The 17508-nt window shown below is 37.0% G+C and overlaps 1 protein-coding gene across 5 annotated transcripts in view; it reads right to left on the bottom strand.

The window, feature by feature from the left end:
• The window catches only part of psd3l (pleckstrin and Sec7 domain containing 3, like), a 110553-nt gene that overhangs the window by 44283 nt on the left and 48762 nt on the right, over positions 1-17508 (bottom strand). For all 5 annotated transcript variants that reach the window (XM_066650895.1, XM_066650896.1, XM_066650899.1 and 2 more), the window contains 4 exons: positions 11780-11860; positions 11344-11456; positions 10284-10342; positions 2387-2476 (listed from right to left, as the gene is read on the bottom strand). In XM_066650895.1, coding sequence (XP_066506992.1) covers positions 2387-2476; positions 10284-10342; positions 11344-11456; positions 11780-11860 — 343 coding nt within the window. The remainder of the gene's footprint in view (positions 1-2386; positions 2477-10283; positions 10343-11343; positions 11457-11779; positions 11861-17508) is intronic.

Below are 17508 nucleotides of genomic sequence, written 5' to 3'. Positions count from 1 at the left end.
CTGATTTGAGTAGATTAATAGTGGCTACTTAAGCACAATTCTGAAGTGGTAGCATCTTTTTGTGACATCTTATTTAATTAAGAGTATTCTGAAAGCACCACTCTATTCTAATTAAAACCATAAGCCCATGAGGCTTGAGCCCAGGGAGACCTACTGTGAGCAGGTAATGAAAAGCTTATGAAAGCAACAAGCCAATCCAATCTGGCAGCAGGTAGAGGCACCATGACAGAAGCACAGCTAGGGCATTCCACTTAGTTGGAGGGCATCATAATATCTTCCACTTGGCCATGTCCAGAGCCAGGCCGACTTATTGCCACGCTGTAGTCCATGTATTAAAATTGCTTCAAGGGCAAGGTGTGTTCACTTTATTAAAAGAGGGGGGGGAGGAAGGGGAGGGAGGATGAAGGAGAAGATACAGGGGGTTATTTAAGTCTGCTGAAAAGCATTTCTTGGCAAACTCATTTCCTTCTTTCACAGGTAGCGGAGCTTATGCCCAATAGGACTGTGTTCCGGTCTGCTGGTGCAAGAATAAGCATTTGCTGCAACTAATGTGCCAGTACTGGATGTGTCAGAGTGACCATGAGAAAGGATTGTTTGGCAGGTGGGCCAAACACTCACATCTACTGGTATGAAGGATGGATGGGTTATTAAAAAAATAAATAAAGAAATTCTCCCTATACACACTATACAGAAGGTGAGCCTCAGTCATTCAATGCTCAACTTATAAGAAGCGTTTCAGGTCAAACTGTTTCTGTAATAAGGTAGAATAGAAACCTAAAAATTAAACCATCCAAAGCCTAAAAACCGCATTACAGAATTACACATTTTTACAAGCAAATGTCACAAGTGGATGCCTGGAAACAAGCTACAATACAAGGCATGGGCTGTTTAATCAATGGGTTTTCTGTTAACATCAGGAAAGCACATCAAATTTGTTTTCTTTTGTAAATGTGAACATTTATGCATCAGGCAAAAATATGATTTTAAAAAACTAAAGTATTCCTTAAAAAATATAACATAGGGATCTATAGCTGTCTATTTTAGAAGAGCAAACAGATGTCAATTCACATTAGAAGAAGGAAAGATATGCCGTTCTCATTGAAGGGTAAATAACCACCAGACAATAACAGAAGAGCTGTTTGTGATTCATCCTTGATATTGGTGGTAGTAGCAACAATTCCATCACAATTGCTTTTTTCATTTCATGAAGCTGATACTATGAAACACACACACACACACACACTCAGTCACAGCACAGCTGCCAAAATGTGACATTTTGTAATTGATCCCAACACCTGTTAATAGCCTGACAATTCATTCAAGGCTGCTGCCCCTAAGACTTTGTCTTTTGTCTCCAATGACAACATCTAAGCAACTCTAATTAATTCAGGGCAGAATGGTTTTGTCTTCAGGATGTAAGTCACAGGAAATATCAGGTGAATAAACAATCAGGAAAGTACCTACTGTAAAGCTGTGAAAATTGACAAACTGTGATATTTATTTCAAAGGTAATCAAATGATTTCAAATTCATATGATCCATGTTTTTTTTTTTAAATGTCAGTCTTTCCCTGAAGTCAACTCAATACATTTGTGCAATATTTCAATCTGTCTTTCAGCTGCAGCAGCAGACTGAAAGAAATACGTCATGCACCTTACTAACGCAATGTAAAAGATATTTTATTTGTTGCACTCAATTTTCAGATAGGGACTATGATCATTTGGGGAGCTATTAGAAGGGAGCTATGGATGTTCTTGCTTTAGTGACATCAAATTCTTTTATATATATAAATATAAATTAATTAAATATTAAATTAATATAAATTAAGGACATTTTTTCCTTTAGGGAAATTTTAGCTGTACAATTTATATACTGCAATTTTCATCTGTAGTATATAGAAATATGAGAGGATGAACAGAATGTCAGTTAATATACCTGTTAATAGACTGACAATACCACCTGTTAGTAGTCTGCTGATTCATTACAGGTTGTTGTTCCCAAGACCCCCTCTTTTGTCTTGAATGACAATATCTAAGCGGCTCTAATTAATCCAGTTCAAAGATGGTTTTGTCCTTAGGTTGTAAGTCATGGGGAATATCAGGTGTACAATTATCAGGTGGGTGGCCACTGAATAGCCATGAAAAGTTGTACTGTAAAGCTGTGGAGATCAGATGATCATTTGTATGTGGTGGGCCAAAATAGCGTTTTGGATTACCAGATCCCTTTCAAGTAAGATTAAGAGCCTGCCCTGATGTGCCTGACTTGTTTTATCCATACCATTATGAGCCAGCTCATCTTACACGCTTTATCATCACATCTCATCCCACAGGATGCTCACCTGGGTGTCTATGGATTTAGTAGCTCATAGAACAGGCAGCTGAACTTACCTTGAGCAGCTCTCTGGGGAAATCTTGTCCTGCGTTCAGCCCGTCCAGGTTATTGATGAATTCCTGGCACGTCATCTTCTTCCCAATATTCTGCAGGGAGTTAGACACATTTATTACTCAGATAATGTAGCAGGACCGCAATGTATCACCCAGCAAGGCCTTATTTAACCCCATAAGCACAACACTGTCTGAAGCCTTTGATGCCAGATGGAATCCAAGTAATGTATTTGCTCGCAAGTAGAACTGACAATGCTAGGCTATGGTGTGCAAAACTTTGGACACTCTTGGTGAAAACGCACATTAATATTTTTAAGCAAAAAATCTTCTACAGATAACAACCATAAATTCTGTTCCTTTGATCATTTCACTGCACGATTTGCTAACTTTAAAATATTGGTTGAACACTGAATATAAAACATGCCATTACTTTGACACAGCTAATAGTATATACAGCAACTGTGAAATACTAAGTGAAGATGTGCATTTTCCTTAGAGGCTGTGCACATGTTATTCAGTTATTGTACTCTTTTGCATATGACTGCATCTCAGCTTTAACACTGCAGCACTGTAATGTGTGTACATCAATCTCTCTCTCCATCTCTCTGCTTCTTATCAATAGAGGGCTGTGTATTAATGTAGCATTAATATTTCAGTGCAGTGTTACCCGAGCAGTAGGCAACAGTAGGATGAAAACGAACAGCAGCATTTACGAATTACATTGAAAAATATTACTATGGCAAAATGCATATAGAAAACGGCTGTAAATTCCAGAGACTCACATTCATGCTCGATTGAACAACACTTGGGGAAGGTTTCAGGCTCAGCTAAGTGCAAAGTCTAGTCTGACAAGAATCCATTACAATCAGGAACTAATCAATTACCACAATGTTAGATCATTTGAAAGTACTGTATGATCACCAATGAACCCAGCAGAGCATGTCACCCAGCCCCATTTATCATGACTAATGTCCCTGCACTTCGAGGCTGTTACACTCGCCTTGGAAGATTTTCTCTTGGAGCAATCCTTTTTATTCCAGACAGGTCTCTGCCTTTTGAACCCATCTTTCAAAACCATGCTACACAGCCTGCTTTAAAATACAAAACATCTCTCAGAATTAAATCGCAAGGGAGACTGTGTCTAAAACCCATGTTAAGGCACTGCTCATCACACAATTAAAAGGAATTACTGCTAATCCAGCTCATTTAGAAAACTGAGAGGGGTCTTTTAATCATTGAGAAACAGAGATCAATTTTTGTCTCCATCATATTAACCGTTAATATAAGCTCACCCCAAATAAAATGCACAGCAAAGACACAGGTTCTGATCTGTATAGGGAATGTCAACGATTGTGGGGACCTGCAGTTCTCTCTGGTTTGTTTACATTGAGAAGCTTTGCATGTCTTACGGTGGAACGTTATCTTTGAGGAAATAAAACCTGACTATTATTTGTATGTGGTTAAAGTTTAAATTGTCTGTATGTTATACAAACTGTTTGAGCATCCGCAGAAACTCATTTGTAACTCGGGATATGTAACTTTGTAGTACTTTTTGGTCTGTTTACCTTCATGCAGTTAGCCGTCTCTCAAATTTAGAGATATTTCCACTCAAATAATAATCGAAAACAACAAAAATAAGTCTAAATACTGACACACTCATGGAGCAGGAATCGAACATTATCCTCATCTTGGTTTATACTTTTCAACGTTTGGCGTTCTCTCTGTTAAAATCATCCTCAAGCCCCATTTAATATTAAAACTATTCCCCATTTGTCATTTCATTGCCTAATTTGCTGAAACGGTATAATAAGGTCATTCAAAATGTGGTGTAGAAAATCAGGATCCTACTAAATATTTAAAACTACGCATTCATTTTGATCTGCGTATGTTTACGTGCAGATGTAAGAAAAAGCAGATGTAAGTGGTGACCAACCACAGCTAAAACTCTGGAGACAGATTTCTTGAAACCTAATAAGAGCTTTAATCTAATATGAGAAAATGCAGTGGGTGTTTACATCAGAAAACTTGGTTACTTGCCAAAATCAGACATTAAATATATTAAATATTAGTGTACATTATTGGCTCAGCTCATATTGCTTTAATTTAGAACTTGAAATACAATTGTATGATTAGGGATATTCTGGATGATGTTTTTAATGATAGACCTAAGCTTAAAACAATAATATTTATACGGTCTCAAATTTCAATAATCCGGATAATTTTAACATCTAGTTCATACATCATACCACATTGTGAGTCATCAGCAAAGGGCCATGTCGATCAACGCTTTACACATTTTTTAATCAATCCACTCTGCAGACAAAACTAGCATGAAACAATTCATTATTTGAAGTGAAGCTATCAGCCACATTACAAAGATCTAGTACTTAATTCTAAAATTTTAGTGTGTATTTTCATCTAAATAAAGCTACTATTATCTACAACTCTAGCTAAAATATTCCCATTGCTGTTGCTACTACAAATAAGCCATGTGACACGTTTTGAACTGATCATTTTTAAAATGTATTTATTATTATTATTATTATTTTATTATTATTAATTAGCTTTGTTTAATTTAAAAGGCAACCCTGCTCTGTTAGTGCGGTTCATTCGTTTGAAAGATCCCTTCAAAAATCTGGTGCACACCAAACAAGCAGACATAAGATCACCTGAGCAGGTGCGTCTTGGCTTGTTACTCTGGTGTGGTTTATTTCAAATATGAATGCAGTACAAACCAACGCATCTCAAAGAACTAAACACAGAGCATGATGTCCTAAGATGTAACCATAATCGCACCTAGAGGGAACAGTGCGTTATTCAGTTATTCAGGGTCTGGAGCCTACCTGGAATCACTGGGTGCAAGTCAGAAAAACACCCTGGAGGGGGTGCAAATCCATTGCAGGTCTTTCTGAAATATATTTTCTTCCTTTTTTTTTTTAAATAATATTTTAATTATATTTATCTTAATATTTTAGATTTTAATAATATTTTTATGGCATTTGATAACCTTGAAATTTTGAGGCAGTGAAAAGTTCATATTTAAAAAAATTCAGATATAAAAAATTCAAACCCATTCATTTAAGACAGCAAAAATGTGAATCTAGGCCAGAAGCTGACTAACGAGCTTCTTAGGAAAAGTAAATGTCAACAGAGAGATCAAATGCAGCATAATTAACCAATGACAGTGCCCTTTTCTCAAAGCCACCAATCACAGAGCAGTCTCACACCGTCCCCATTCCTGCCCTGAGCCCCAAGTACATCCTCGAAGTTAGCACTTTAACAATGTTGTAAGCAGGAGCAAAAGAAGCATAGCGTTCAAGTGATCACAGGATCTGAGAGTAGATCAGATACACACTTCGCCTCATCCTTTCATGTCCATTACTACAGCAGAGCTTTTCTCAACATTTCAGTGTTTTACTGGATGCTCAGACAGGACTTTGTTGAAACATTTTTAAATTTTATCATAATTTAATTTTTATGTGTGGATGTTTCTGTGACACACACACACAAACATACACACAAATAACCTTTCTTTTTCTGACTGAAGGTCAGCTCCTCACCCCATAACCCACACCAACACACTGGACGCATCTAACGGTTACTGCCTTTTCTGTCCTGAACTGCATGACATTTATATTATATCAATTTTTCATCAAGTTCAGCAGGTTTAACACTGTACAGAAATAACACTGGATTTCACGAGAAAATGGTCAGATTCATGTATTTTTTTTCAACTGTGATTTTTATGTTAATAAATGCAAATACCTGTATATATTTATTAAACGAAACATGATATCACTGGTAACCCATCAATAATGTAAAAATAAATTTGTGTATAAATGTCTGATAATAAAAGTGTCCTCTGTGTAATGGCAGTCCAGTCATCTCATATAAAATTAGTGGAAGAAGACTTATTTTAAGTGGTTGAAAGATAATGGACTAGTGATGGAACTTGTGAACATTGCAACACACAGAATTAAAGGCTGGACAATTCACAGATGCTACAAGAACTAGCACCAGCTTCCATTGGTGATAGGACAGAAAATGTCAATAAGTGGGAGAATCTTTCAGTACTCTTTCAATGTAATGCCTGCACAATGCTTTTTACAAGACAGCCCATGCCTCAGATTCATGAGGGCTGTGCAGTCATTCCAGGACAAGGACACATCTTCCTTCAAAATAAAAGCCTCGCAATATGCAAGTTCACCACATGCTCTCTAACAGGACCTGTACTTGGAGTGCAAATCCATAAAATGATGTTCTGTTCCCCTGATCAATAGTAACATTAGTTTGGAAATAAATCATTTGACACTATAGTGCATTATACGGTTATTACTACAACTAAGACTGGAGACTTCACCTTCTGAATACAGGATCATGTGCTTAAACCTTTCTCATAACGTCAGGGACAAAGGCTAGAGGGAGCGGGCCTCTGTGAATACTAAAATAATGAGCAGACGGTGTTTGTTCCAATGACTTTACGGTTTCTGCCAGCACCAGCCGAGTTAGTAGGTGGACAGCGCTGACAAATGTTCAGACTGGCACAAAATCTCAAAGTGTCACACAGGGCCTGTGTCTAATATATACAAGTGTGAAAGAGAGCAAAGCGAGATTCCACTAGACCTTCGACACCACTTTAGTTTATCAAATGATGCTCTAGCTTACAGTCATATATCACTACAGCAAGAAGACTCTGGTTATTGTCTTGTACTGAAGAGATTTATTTTTTTGTGTTAGTATTATTACAATAGGCCTTGGTACTGCACGGAACAATGCACAAACCTGCCTCAATTTTAATGTGTCAGCAATATTGTCTTGTAAGTCAAAATGTAAAAGAATATAGCTGAGATAACATATTTTATTAGAACTGGAGATAGTAGTCTGGTAGAAATCAGCAAGTGTAAGATAGTTTAAAAAAAATGTCCAACCAGGGAGGACCAAAAAACTAAACACTCCCTACCCTCATCTTTCCTTCCAAGCCACTTCCCTGAATTACATGAATGAGCACTGCCTGACTACAGCTGGAATCCATGAGAGTGAGCGTGGGAGAGAAGAGCAAACACATTGCTTTTTACTTCTCACTTTACTTTGTTCAGCAGTACAAGCTGTTTTATGTATGAGATTAACTTTCTTTGCCATTCGTGCAACAGCTTCACTAGCTTTAGCAATGCATGTAGTCATGTAAATGACTCTGCACCAATACGTAGACAGGCAGGAAATCCATTTATTCCTTTAATTCTGTTATGTACATATTTTCTCATTTAACTGAGCATTTGATTTCTATATGATGTAGCATATTTTAAAGAATAGAACAAAGAATACTTTTAAGATAACTTAACTATGTCAGCCACAGTACATTCAGACACCATCCTTCATTTATACAGTTTTGACATAAAGCATAAAAAAAATGTTAAAATTTCAAGAGACACTGCTGAGGTGATATTAATGATCTGTAGAGGTGCAAAAATATACCTCAGCTTTCTTTGATAAAATCATGATGCTGAAACAAATTGTTATGATTAAAGGTTCTGTATATAATCCTTCCTGCCACTAATGTAGCAAAAGAGCTTTAGCATCTCAGGCCAATACAAATAGTTCATATTCAGCCACACTTCCCTGCTCCAGTTCACTCCACTATATTTTTACATAGAATGTAGTTGTCTGCTGCCATGTTAATGGTTAAATCAGACACATCACCTTTAAATAAATAAAGGGCAGTCTGAGACTTATACACAGTACTGTGCAACAACCTTTAAGAGTTGAAGGTGCGCTTCCTTCAGAAGCTACATTTAGTGTTGTACTTCCTGGACCAAGCCATTTTGTTTCCTGTTCTCAAACAGATTGGAGAGCAAGTGAACAGTAAGTAATCATTTGCGGTATTGATTTACAAAATGTGCACAAAATTAAAAATCATACACAACACCTTTAAAAGCTCTGAGTATTTGGTAATATATGGGATTGATACAAGCTCTTTGCAGGAATTTGTGATTCTATGTGCGTGATGCTACATTCATAAAAATGCCTTTAAAAATCCATTAACTTCATTATAAGCAAAAAGATGGGTGAAATATTAATGAATATTATCTTTAATATATATTTTTGTAATGATTATTTTGAAATCAAGCTCCACAAAACGTGTGTGTGTGTGACTGCCTGTGCAGTGCTTTTTAAATTGATGGGAGGTAAGTCTTTCTAGCTGCTGGCTCATATTGACATTTGCTGTGCTGTCTTTAGCATCCAAGCTTTGCAGCACCCTAAGAAAAAAGGCACAGTGCGCACAGTGTTCGATGGACAAGAGGGAATCAAATCCCCAGCCTAAAGGGAAAAGGCAAAAGTAATTAAGGAAGACATTCCTTATCGACATTTGTTTTAATCTCAGTGACTGACACAGGGTTAGAGCACCCTAGCACACTGCTTTCTTCGAAATTTTGAAATGCTATTTAAAAAGCACAAAGCCAATTCTCTATAAGTGTGTACAGATATTTTAAAGGATGTTTTTACAAGGGTTAAGCTATGCCAATTTCACACAACTTTGCAAAGCACATAGTGCACCTGTGAGAAGGCTAATATCACAAAACCCCAATCTTTCATATCAAGCGTCTAGCAAACTAGCGCAGCGTGGGTGTGAAATATTGGCGTCTCCATGGCGCATATGTGTTCTATTGAGAAAGAGCCAGAAAACGTCAAATCCAAGATTTGCCACCCCGTGAGTATAAAGACACATGAAGGAGCTCTATGGAGACAAAGAAATGAGCTATTCTGAGTAGCAAGTATAAACTGTGCACTCACTTCACAGATAATAATCACTGAAAATGGAAGTCATTATTGGGGATCAAGTTTTTTTAAAAACGGAAACCGTAGAGCTTGAGAAAAAAGATTTAAAAGTTCTGCTATTCAAAGTAATTCAATCTAAATCCATTTATTTGATTGCAAATTTAAATTTAAGGGCAGCAAAAAATGCAGCAAATCAATCATTTTAATGGAATATGTGAAGAGATTTATGTGATATGGTACAAAAGAAAAGAACCAGTGAGGAATGAATAATAAATCTGCCTTAGCTAATCTAAAGCCACACTCCATGATTGACAGCTAGAGGTTTAAGACTGAAATAATAGGAACATAAAAAACAATGATGGTGAAAAAAAGAAAAGAACAGGGTAGGATGAAGAATGAGCACAAAGACACAAACAGCCTCAGTTTGCCTTAATGTATCAATGTTGAATTTGTATATCAAAGCATGTCATTTTTGGCTTGATTGTCACAATTCACATAAAAGAGTCCACGAGACAATTAAAGCATCATTCCAGCAAAAAAGAAAAATGTAACTATCACTACTTCTATAAACACACTTGCATTCTATACAGGTGCTGCAGTAATCTCTAGAGCGAGAGTATTCAATATTGGAAAAAGCCCTTCTGATGATCGATGATGAATGTATGTGAAACTTCAAATAAACTGCCACTGCTGCAGAATACTACAAATATTTTTAAACTCTAGCTTTTGGTTTAAAGTTTCTCTTTAAACTGTGTAGCTGTAAAATAATTCTAAATGTCCACTTTTATGAACAGAGACCTTGGTGACTTTAGACTCGTGAACTTTGAAGATTCACTGCACCGCAATTGTGGGAAGTCCCTAAAATCCTAAGGTAAGCAAGTGGACGCTCTGTGCTAGAGCTCTATACCAAGAACTGACGTAGCGTTCCCATGAGAAATGGCATTTACTCTGTTCATGAACTGAATAATTAGTACCGATAAGGCCAACGATGGCAGGTCATTTCATAGTTAATTTAAAGGGGAAACGTAGAAGCTGCAGTCATTTTCATTTCAACAACCAAAACTAAACTAAAAGCTGAAGACATGTGATGGGAGAAAATATCAGAGGGCAGCGCTGAAGGCCGTACCTGCCCATGAAGGTCAGTGTTCAGCAGCATCAAAGCACATGTAAGGCAATGCACTCCATCTGCAAGGAGGAAAAAAAAAATACAGATTTATTAATGAGAAATAATTTAGTCACGGGTATAACGGGTCGCCGCCAAAAAGCACAAACTGATTACAATGCTCTCTCTGCCATAGACATGGTCACAGCTTTTGACGCAGAAGCCACACACTTCAGATTGTGATTTCTGTGTTCTCTATTTTGTTGTAAAATTGCATGCATTCTGCTGAGTGACATGAAGAGCCTCTAAACATGCAGAAGTGCCCCTATGTTGATATCATCCATCTCTACAGTGGGCCAAAGTGTAACACCACTTCCATGGCAACAGTCTTAGCAACAAGGAGACCGTTTTAGCTTTTACCCATCTACTGGTCACAGAGGCTTGTTGTTACCAAGATGGTTGCTATGGGGGAGACATGACACTCCAGCACTGAACAAAGACAGATGATATAAGTGGGAAAAAAAATACTCAGCATAAATAAACATTTTCATGAAATGTAAAATAACATAACTGTATATAATGATATAACTGATTTTAAGGGCAGATAGGAGAAGAGGTTATCTTAATAACTTCCTGTTCTGTTTGAGTTTGTTCCCTGCTCGGCTCTATGAGCTGTCATGTGTTAACCTGAACTCTATAATTCTCAGTTAATGGCCAATTCCTCAAGGGACAGTTGAGCAGGTAGGTGCCATTTTATACAAAAGGGAAAACTACAGGAATTAGAAAACACTTCTAAAATTTTTGTATGATTCATGATTTAAAAAATCAAAATGTCAAACTCACTAATGGCGGATCACTAATGATATGCAAATAAATCTAATTACCCATATTTTTACATATTTACTTCATTGATATTCATCAATATTCATTGATCTCAAGCCTCAGTGATCCATACACCAAAGGTGCCCCTGGACTTACAGTTTTCAGTAAAGAATTTCGACTGGCAGTGCTATATACACCAAGACTAAACCCCTAACGTAAATTGCAGATTAAATTTTAAAGGAATCAAAAAATCAGGAAATACCTTGAGAGGCGATGATGGTGGGGTTACATTTATAGTACCTATTAGAAAAGTGGATTAAAACCCGCTCTCTTTCCTGGGTTTCACCCATTAGTGCAAAGGCTTTGAGAAAAGATCTGCAAAGAAGAAAAAAATGGCTGAATGTAATATAAACACCAAAGCAAAGTAACAATCAATTAATTAGAAATCCAGCTGTGTCAGGAGAAAAGGATTTTGACATTTTCAGCTACAGATCTTGTTTTATTTATTCATTTTGCAAATAAACATTACTGATTTTTCAGCATCAGAAAGGAGGGTGAAAGGAGAAATATATATATATATATATATATATATATATATATACATACATATATATATACATATATATATATATATATATATATATACACACACAACATTGTAAATAAAATTAAAAGGGGAATGGGGGGGCTGGAGCTACCTGAGCGATTGGTCCAATGTCATCCCTGCGAAGTCAAAAAAATTGAGGTACTCTTCGGCAACCATCTTGCTGAAGTCATTACTGTGGGCACACAAACAGAGTTGGTATTAGGACCGGGAGGGAATAAATCAAGCACAGTCACTGTAGAGTGCAGTGCATTTTTTATTATTTTCTGTCCTCTAATAATTTCTATGAAAAACAATGCCACATCATCTGTGAGGGCCAAGGACAGCTTGTTTTAGCTGTGGCTGTGTAAGCACTACATTTCTTAAGCATGAACACTGTTGCAGGTCAAGACATCACTTTCATTTACTGTATATTAGAGACAGAAAGAGAGAATGAAATAATGATCCAGAGGAAGAAGGAAAGGAGGGAGGGAGAGACAGCACGAGACAGACAGAGTGAGCCAGTGAGCGAGGGAGAGTGAGAAAGAGAAGGAGATTTATATAAACGCCTACACACACTTCCACAGCACCAATTCAAAATCACGACATCAAGCATGGAGGGAATGGATTGATGGCAGTATATTGAGGCTGGCATTGTCCTCCAGACCTCTGCTGAGGCTGAGAGAGAGAGTGCAGGCTAGTTGTGTGCAAGTTGACTTACCCCCGAGGGCAGATGGGGAGGGAAAAAAATGCATTTCAGAGCAGGCACAGGTTCATCTACGAACAGCATGCATTTTGTTTACATTCTTGCTTATATTTCTTTTCAGATTAGCAAATGTGTTCATGTCAGAACAGTAATGGGATGAACGGTTAAGCTTATTTGAAAAAATTATGAATCCACAGCCATTTCTCAAACATCTCAGAGCAAGACTGTTGATGTAGGAAATATCTGGCCCTTTTAAATAACCCTGAACAAAATTACATGAGCCCAGGCTAGGATCTGATTACTCTCTTTCTTACTATTCACTGCTTAAATTAAACTGACAGATCCTGGATCAGCACCGTTATCTTCTGCAAAATTTAATGAAATCTATACTCACAGACAATCTCACAACAAGAATGTCATTGGTTGAACCCAATCTTAAGCTGCCCTTTTTGATAAACAAAAGCTTAATCAAGGAGTTTTAAATATAAATAAATTAATTCTTCTTATTTATCATTTCATCTTATTTATAAAATATGATTACAATCCATTTTATTCTTAATACACTGAACAAATTCAGTCTGAACAAATATATTTTCTGCCATCTGCTTGTAAAGGGAAAAAAAAAGTTACACATAAGTAGTGAAGACAGTACTGAGTATAAACATCTTCACACAAATGTAACCAAGGTGCCTACCACAGGGAGAACGTAGTCACTTAACAGTAATGCTGGGCGATAAGACCACAAATCAACATCACAATTGATTGAAAAAATTTGCTAATAATTCATTATTGTAACATAAATATGCTCAAGTGTTAAAGCTGCAATATATTTTTTCTAATGTTGCTGGTAGCTTTTCAGTATCTTTTTGAGCACAGCACTGTTCATATTTGTTGATGCAAATGTCCAAACAACAGACACAGCATTTGTCTTTGGTACAATCTGCTCCAGTTGCTCAGTTGGCCTCAGTGTTTAGGTTCTCCTCCATGTTTTTTTCCATGTGGCATACTGATTGGGGCAGATTTACATGAATACAGCACGGTAGTGTGGTTTTAAGGGGACAGTACATGAACACTAAAAAAAAAAAAGTAAAATATATTTATCTGATATAGGCAAGATTATGTTGACCATGACCCTGAAATGGACAAGCGATAAAGATAATGATGATGTTGAAGATCACGTTGATTAGAAGTTCGGAATATCAATTTCAACTCATTATCCAGCTCTATTCGACATCCTCCTATAAACTCCTCTAGATGTCTGAAACCGTGTAAAAGCTCTCCGAATCACACAGCAGTAAAAACAAAGTTAAAGTTGGTCAGTATGAGAGTAGAAAAATCCAGTTCTTCACGAATGGAACTTCAAGATCCTTCCTCATGATGATTCCTCAGATGTGCATAACTCACGAAAAAAAAAAAGCAATTACACCACATCAGATCTGACCCGCAGGCACATTCGTCATGAGAAAACTGCCTTTGATCTGTGTGGCTGATGAAGAAAACACTTTGAATGTGATGATTAAGCTGGCAAAATGTTACCACTTAAGATAGAGCTGTGTGAGGACAAGCAATCCATTTGTCTTATAATGGCTGCAATTATAGTTGTGTTCAGAAATCAAGTTTGCAGAAGACGGTGTTCTGTGTGGAAATTAATAACATAAAAAATATTTTTTTCCCCCAGATTGCATTGCATTTAAGATTTATGACCCTTAATGTTGTACGGTGTATTTAAGCATATAATTTGCATTGCCTAAATACACCGTACAACATTAAGGGGCATAAATAGGTTGTTTGTTCCTTTTTATGGCAGAAACAGCTTCTATTCCTCTGTGAAGGCTTTAGAAGAGATTGTGAAACATTGTAACAACTAAATGGCATTCAACTACAAAACATACATAAAGGTCAATTACTAAAGGTGGATGATTATTGGATCAAAAATGCCACTTAAATTCATTTTGAAAATACTAGATGTGCTCAATTACTCCACAACAAACAGACCAACTGATCTACAGCTCACTGCCAGGATGTTTCATGTCCTTCTGGCATTGTGCATGGTGACATTCAGCTCATGTTCAGATGCTTTACAATATGCCATTTCATGGTTTTCTATAAGAAAAAAAATACAAATGCCCAACAGCTAAATTAATTCTCAAATGAAAGATGCTGCTGAGAAGAACCGTTAACTTTCCTTGTTTCATTATTAGCATGCATAAAAGTAAAAGTGAACATCAGCTATTGGAACAAAAATGCACTCTGCCATATCATTCCCATCAGACACAGCAGAGAACCCATTGAACATAAGTAGCTGTTAGCTCCCAAGCGTAAATCATTAAGGTGACAAAGTGACTACCTTGATTCTGGCTGTGGGATTAGCATAGATCCTACCATCTTTAATTCAATCACACTAGCCTGGCCTTGCCCCTGTACATTTGCCATTGAAAAATGGGAGACTTTATCATGCACGTTATGCACAAATTCTCAGTGTAATCTGGCAGAGGTGATGGCTCATTGTGCCCAGAAAACCCTTCCTTTCAAAATACAAAATAAAGAATATTGGACCCAAAAGTGAATCATCAGTCAGACTGTATTGGACACTACTTGTTTACTAGCATTTACACATTTACTAGCATTATATTATAATAATATATAATATAATTGTAATTGAGCAGTAAAGCAATAACCGAGAAATAAGACAAAAACTAATTTGTATGTTATAGCTCTGACTCCATGTAGCTGCATTGTAATTTTGACTTTACACCATACACCTGACCGTTTAAAGACATGGGTCAGAAACTTGCAGAAACTCTTACTACAAATCCCTAAAGGGCTATTGAAATACTTGTACTGGGCAAAACCCCGGTGATTGACTGGGGTGTTATTCCAGGCCTTGGGCAAAAAGTATGTTTGTTTCCTTGAGAAGTCCATTAACTAATTTCATTAATGTAAATAACATTAAAAAGAACCAGAAAAAGCAACGTCTACCACAGAAGCTGAATTGAAAGGTGTAATAATGATGATATTAAAAAGATGAATAATTTTAATTTAACCTTAATTCTTTCATAATCATTTATTTGCAGTAACTTTGCACTAAGTACCTAATGTCTCATCTCACCAGAGGTGCTGTCACCACAAATTCAGCTTTTATGAGAAAGAGCTCTGTGAGCCAGTTTTCACATATGGACAAAACTCTCAAAGACAATCAGTCTCTTAACAGGACACAGCGACTGTTATGTATCGCCACTTTCCATAAGGAACTGGATGGAGTTAATTATGTCATTTGCATGTCTGAAATCAGGCTTACCTGATGTTCAGTAAAACCATGCCAAGTCACACCTCTGTGTGTTTCTGATTAAATAAAACATATGAGCGTTCATTTCAAACATGATCCTGGTTCAGCTGTACAACTCAGAGAGAAGCTCCCTGGAAATGGAATCTCTGACAAACCTGACCTGAATCTGACTGATTAGCGAGTGACCGAATGCCCTAACTGTTCTTTCTGCGTTCTGCGCAATTGTAGGGCAGCCGGCTCAAGAAAAAGTGCTCAGTCCTCATGCCATAGTAGCTAAGCACTAAATCAAGTTCAACAGTCCAATGCTTTTAACTAGAGCTGCCTGAGCCACACTGGCATCATTTGTAACTGCTGCATCTTAGTCTCAAAATCCCAATCTCAACCCCAGGGTGAAATACTACACTCCAGGATGAAATGAAGACCCAAAATCTTTTGACAGTGCTGCTCACTTCTGCTTTTTTGTAAAGTGGCTCAGTTACTTTTAAGTAAGTAAGACATGCAAAAATAAAGAACAGTGGGTGTGGAAAGAGAAAGAACACCTTTGTGCCTAGAGTTTTCCTGTGATTTTTGCAGTGCTTTTTGACTAGTGTTGGCTTATAGAAGACATATAGCTGCATGTGTGAAGCTCTAAGTTTATCTGTGTTATGCTTAAGCTGACCGATGACTGTATGATGAATGGGCATCAAGCTGACCTAAGAATGGCATAAAAATAAATCAAATACAGACAGGTGACAAATTAAAACCTGATGAAATGATTGACAAAAAATATAAAGAGCACAGATACCAACAGGTTTACATCATGATGGAATTTAACAAATAACATCCTGCCATGTCCTTTTTCACGTATAAAAATTATGGGAGAGCCCAGTTGACTTTGGATCTGGACAGTTTGTTTTTGGATCAAGATTGCAAGAAAAGAAAGGCAGAGACATTAGCTCATCTGTTGCTGCACATTTGTGTCGGTCGTCTGGTAGCCTCTCATCAGTAGCCACTGGAAGTTGCCCACAGCATACTGTTGGCTGCATTTTTTTAGATGGTGGACTATTTCCAGTACAGCAGTGACACAGAGGAAGTGGTGTTCTGATCTGTTATCAGATTATGGCTGATCTGTGTATATCTTCTGATTTAACAGAATTTTCTACATATTGTTGTTACCCACCAAACTACAAACCCACTCAGATGACTCACAGGTGAAGTACAGAAAAGTCTAAATTAGAATATAACTTATGCTTTCAAAGTCACTTGTCATTCCAATTTAAAGTTATCCTAAATGGAGTAGGTTGTAAGTGAAGCATATTTAATCATTTCAAAATATTCTCTATCACAGTATAAAAACTTAAAGATGAAATTTGAAAAATGTGATCAAAACTAGCGAACACTTTAGAACACATCACAGAAGACTTTTTGGTGCTCATCTGGCACTGGTGCTACTTCCTTAATTATCTGACAAAACCTATTTATCTGATAACACTCGTAATCAATTTGCAAGATAGCGAGCTGCTTCAAGGTGAATGAAACCCTGGGACAGCAGGATGCTCAGATGAAAGCGAAAGGAAGACACTTCTCGTAAGAGAAGCTGCTTATTTCAAGAGCTTGATTTATAGAATACTGAAACTGTACAATGACACTAATTCAATTTCCCTGGTCATCCAAGCAAGACAAATGTGCAAGGGAACAGGCAAACCTGTGTCTTGATCTACAGTACCTTTAATACCAGTACTAAAAACCATCAGAACCTCTAGAGCCACTTGTTTTAACTGTTGTATTAGTTTGCTGTAAATTAAATGACAGAACCTGAAGTGTGAAGAAGTCATGCAGATTTAGAGCAGGACATGTTTGGCTAGGCCTCTTT

The sequence above is a fragment of the Hoplias malabaricus genome, chromosome 18 (assembly GCF_029633855.1).
Source record: "Hoplias malabaricus isolate fHopMal1 chromosome 18, fHopMal1.hap1, whole genome shotgun sequence".
Classification (NCBI taxonomy): Eukaryota; Metazoa; Chordata; class Actinopteri; order Characiformes; family Erythrinidae; genus Hoplias; species Hoplias malabaricus.
Note: the sequence above shows the minus strand (reverse complement) of the source record. Positions and strands in the feature narration are given on the sequence as shown.